The sequence below is a fragment of the Rana temporaria genome, chromosome 1, assembly GCF_905171775.1.
Source record: "Rana temporaria chromosome 1, aRanTem1.1, whole genome shotgun sequence".
In the NCBI taxonomy this organism is placed as follows: Eukaryota; Metazoa; Chordata; class Amphibia; order Anura; family Ranidae; genus Rana; species Rana temporaria.
This window is the reverse complement of record NC_053489.1, coordinates 235,739,816-235,744,998: the sequence shown is the minus strand read 5'-3', so window position 1 is coordinate 235,744,998 and position 5,183 is coordinate 235,739,816. Positions and strand designations below refer to the sequence as shown.

The 5,183-nt window shown below is 35.7% G+C and overlaps 1 protein-coding gene across 2 annotated transcripts; it reads right to left on the bottom strand.

The window, feature by feature from the left end:
• Positions 1-442: 442 nt before the first annotated feature.
• On the bottom strand, positions 443-4,219 carry TMEM119 (transmembrane protein 119). 2 transcript variants are annotated; one of them, XM_040351892.1, is made up of 2 exons: positions 4,113-4,219; positions 443-1,963 (listed from the first exon to the last, which is right to left on the bottom strand). In XM_040351892.1, exon 2 carries the CDS (start codon positions 1,940-1,942, stop codon positions 959-961), a length of 984 nt encoding a protein of 327 aa, XP_040207826.1. In that variant the 5' UTR covers positions 1,943-1,963; positions 4,113-4,219; the 3' UTR covers positions 443-958. The 2 variants fall into 2 exon arrangements, with proteins under 2 accessions (XP_040207826.1, XP_040207827.1); XM_040351893.1 differs by lacking the exon at positions 4,113-4,219 and adding an exon at positions 3,924-4,025.
• Positions 4,220-5,183: the final 964 nt, after the last annotated feature.

Here is a 5,183-nt window from a genome sequence, read left to right as displayed (position 1 = left end):
TCTACGCAAATCCCTATTCGCGAACGACTTACGCAAACAACGTAAAAAATTCAAGATGCAAGGCGGGAACGACGGCCATACTTAACATTGAGTACGCCTCATAATAGCAGGTTTAAAAAGCTGAACGCAAACGATGTTAGAAAATGCGGCGGCCGGACGTACGTTCGTGGATCGCCGTAACAAGCTAATTTGCATACTCGACGCGGAATTCGATGAAAATGCCACCTAGCGGCAGCCGAAAAATTGCACCTAAGATCCGACGGCGTACGAAGACGTACGCCTGTCGGATCCATCCGAGATGCCGTCGTATCTTGTTTTGTGGATACAAAACAAAGATATGACGCGCAAAATTTGAAATTACGCGGCGTATCAAGAGATACGCCGGCGTAATTCTTTCGTGGATCTGGCCCGTAGACAATAAAGAGAGGAACTATCATATATATTTTTTTTTTTACCAAAAATGTGCTGTCATAAGTTAACATTGGACACCTGCTTCCTTTTTAATATGTTACAGCTTTTCAGCTTTATATAACCCTTTTAAATTAAATTAAGTTCTTTACAGTGCCTGCTTCTGGAGTACTAGAAGCATGGAACATGAATGCAAACAACCATAAATAGGTGTAATACTGGGAACAAATAGTTTGCAACATATCTTCTGTTTAAAGGACATATACATTTACAGTTGTACATGCTTCTGTATTGGCAATAGGAACTACATTGCATTAGCATATCAGTTTTGTTGCCCACTTTAGAAGAAGAAGAAAGATCTCACAATGTAAAACCAGAACTATCACTGATATTGCCTTCCAATAGTTTGTAAAACATAAGCACCACAGTTTACTTCCCAGTGCCATTTTAGATCATGAAAATTATTCCTGACTTCAAGGATAATTATCTGCTGTTATAAGCCAGATGCACAACAGTTCCCTTGTCTTTATAATAATACTATCATACTGCATTAAACTCCACATGGTTGTGTGTCTGGAGCCTGCTGTGATTCTTGACTTTCACAAGGATTGTTGGTTGCTGTTCCACATTCAGCTGGAGTGGGATTCGCGTCTTCTTTTCCACTTGCTTCTTCTGGGGGACTTGGGACATCTGCTTTTGCTTCAGCTGGGGCTTCCTGAGATTCACCTGCAGGTAGAGCTTCTTGTGTAGGATCAGCTACAACCTCCTGAGAATCACTTGTGGGTTTAGTTTCTTCTATTGGTTCAGCCGGAGCCTCCTGAGTATTATCTATAGGCTTAGCTTCTTCTGGTGAACCAGTTGGGGCCTCCTCCACTTTGTTGCCTTGAGTTTCTTCTTGAGGTTTGGAACTCTCTGGGGACTTTTCACTAGTGGCTTCCTGAGGATTTTCTTTATGGGAAAGATTGCAAGTCTTTTGAGATCCTTCACAATTTTTTTGCTCCTTAATACTACAACCCTTGGTTGGAGACTTAAGGTTTTGAGTGGCATTAAGGATATCGGCTTGTAGCTGGTTGCTTGAACTTACCACTTCTTCAACCTTTTCATCGTGGGGTTTCTCAGGAATCTCATTAAAAGCTCTAGGACCTCCATTTTTGTCATCATGGTTTACATACTCTTTTGGTGCAAAAGATGAAGGATAATAAGCAGATGCTTTGTGTCTGTGACTCATAATCACTGCAGCACACATTATAAATATAAGCAGGGCAACCAGAGAACCTACCACAATTACAAGCAGCAAGTACTCCTTAAAAAACTGTTTTATATTTTCCAAGACATTTAAGGAAGTGGTTGTGCCATTTACATTCTTCACAGAGTTCTCTGTAGTAGATCCAACAATGTCAGAGCTCTGAGTATTGGAAATAACCGCTGTCCCATCTCCTTCTCCACTTCCATACTCAGGTTCAGTGGTGTATCGAGCCAGTGATACAGAATACGTTAAGAACAGGAATATACATAAGGTCAAAATGTGGCCCATTTTTCTGTGGAGGTTCAGTATCTGTAAAAAAAAAATAGCTGACATATCATGTTTGGTAAAGGGAAGTTTTGAAGAGAATAAAAAATAGCAACCATATACCTGCAATAATAGAAAATACATACTATATATTAAAATAAAACACCAGGATACATGAGTAAAAGTAGGGTATATAAGGGTAAATATGTAAAGAAGCTATGTCCTTATGTAAATAGTACATACTATATATATATACCGTATATATATATATACATATATATATATATATATATATATATATATATGTGTGTGTGTATATATATATATATATATATATATATATATATATGTGTATATATGTACAGTACAGAAAGCATCTGGTTATATAAAAAAGTTATTTGTTTATCTATTCATCAAGTTTCATGGCAAAAGCAACTGTCACATCACTTTAATTTAGTAAAAATAGGAAAAAAGTTAACAACATTCTAAACAAGCAGCTTATGCCATTTATAGCAACGTGTTGTTAGATACATTGCAGGTTCAGAGCTAACTTTATTTTTCAGAAATACATATGAACAACACTTTTTTAGTCTCCTAAAAGAATTTCACATATGTCAGTTGTAAAAATAGACTTTGCATTTGTATAAACTGAACTCACGCAGAAAAATATCATGGACAATGATATAGTTGTGTCTCATCTCACATCCTCTCGTTATCCCCTCACATAGAACAAGGGTTAAAGGGATAAGGGGACAGGCTGGGTGAGCTCTAGTCCAGCAATTGATATATGCAAACTGTATTTATGTGCAAAATACAAATATAAAAGTACAAAAACACGGGATGTACTGTAGCTATATTTTACTGATATTAAAAGCAAGGGTCTAATATATCTAAATAAATATCTATATATATATCTATCTATATATATATATATATATATATATATATATATATATATATATATATATATATATATATAGTTTGCTACTGCTCTTTAATGTACTTAATTTTTTTGGCTCAGCATGAAATGTTTTTTTTACATTACAAAAAATATATATATATATATATATATATATATAGCACAAAAAAGTATATATATATATATATATATATATATATATATATATATATGTATATATACAAACATACATACACATTTTTTTTTTTTTGTAATGTTAAAACATTTTATGCTGAGCCAAAAAAAAAATGAAGTAGAGAGCATTAGCAAATCCTGTGCTATCCTCAAAAACTTGATGCAGAGGTTGGAGCCCTGCCCCCTTGTGTGTGCCTACCACATCTGGGCTCCGTCTGCCTCTTTGTTATAAAGTATAGCGTCCCCAGGGACTCCAGATCCCAGGCTCACAGGTTAGAAAGGAGAAAATGTTCCACATCTGGAGGAAACACTAGTAAACTCAAGAGCTAGGTCTTGCTTTTTTTTTTCTAAGTTCGGCTTTTCTGCTTAAAAATAAAAGCTCTCCACAGGAAGGCCATTAAGCAACATGCAAATCACATTTCATAAACTGAATTAAAAAAAGTGAGCAAAGGAAAATATGGCTGCTGCCATAGCAACCATTCAGATGGATGTTAGCTCTGCTTTTTCTAACTTGTACTTCATAAATGACAGTTGGAACCTGATTGCTGTGGTCAAATAGCTTCATCTTCAAAATAGCATTTAACCCTAGAAATTATCATATTAAAACCTTTGCAAACTTCAGCACAATTGTGCACAAATAGATAATCTAACTAACTTATTACAACACACAAAAAATAACAGTAATATATATTGGAAAAACATGAACATATTATATTCAAGCATTAAATATAACAGACAAAATAATAATTAACTAGTACTTTCACATATAAACGTTAAGGTAACTAATAAATGCCTAGTTGTAAGGACATAGTATATGCAGAATATAGTTAGTTACATTGTTACTGTTTATAATATATTGTGGACTCCTAAAGGTTTCCTAAAATGGTTAAATAACACTAAAAGACTTCTTACCAAATGCTCTTAAATTCCAGATCGTAAGGAAAATTGCCTGCAAGCTACACACCAGCTGTGTCTTAGGACGCGTACGTTAAAAAAAAATAAAAAAAATATGCAGCTAAACGTATACACTTAGGACCTTCCCTATGGCTGTGTGATTTGTTATAGGCAACAAGTTAGAGTAGAGAGAGTTTGGTAACTTACTGTTATGTCCCAAGCTTGTAATTTCCTGCAGACTCCACTGCTGAGATAGCCTGTCTCCTAACTCAGTGTAATGCAGACTGTTTTCATTAAGGAAAAGGGAAGAGGGGGGCAAGCTCAGCCCTTAAAATAAAATCCCTCCTGCCTTTTCTGTGCATCCTTCTGGATCTAGAGGCGGGGAAATTTAACCCCATCACTATTTGGGGGGGGGGGGGCTACAATAATCACATTTTGGACCATGAATTATTTTTTACTAGAATCAACTGTGAGATATAAAAATATAGAGACGTACACTGGAATATTATAGGAATGTAAAAATGCTGTATAATGTATGTCAATTGAAATGCAACGGATGCCAAATAGGCATATTTATGTATAAAATAAGAAAAAAGAATACAAAATAAAGTGGATTGAAAAAAAAAGAATCAACTGTCCGTGCAAAAACATATGATGCTGCATACACAGTACTAGATGCTGTTACATTAAAACAGGAACATCTCTACAATACTCAGTCAGCTATGCTTCACATATAGAGTTGTATAGAACATCTACAGCAGTGGTTCTCAACCTTCTAGGGCCGTGACCCCTTGATAAAATTTCCCAAGTTGTGGGGACCCCTAACAGTAAAATTATTTTTGTAGTTTGGGTTGAGTGGGCTGGGCGGCCACAGGCTCTAGGGACAGCCGTGCTGGGAGAGTGGTGCGGGCTTCGGGAATAGGCCAGGGTTCGGTGACCCTTGGCAAATTATCATTTGACCCCCAGGTTGAGAACCACTGATCTACAGTGACACAAAAGACAAATTGTGAATTGTATTACAATAGTTGCATACCTGGTGGCAGTCACAATAATAAAACAATTTACAAAGTTTATTTTTTAAGTATACAAGACTGTTATGTAGTATTTATTGTTTTATTATTTCTATGCCAGTACTTATGTAGCTATCCTTTTTTATAGCAAGTTATAAAACCATTCACATCAGTCATTGTCCTACATAATGGCTCACAATCTATTGTCAGTATTATACAGTGAGGGTAAAAAGTATTTGATCCCCTGCTGATTTTCTATGTTTGCCCG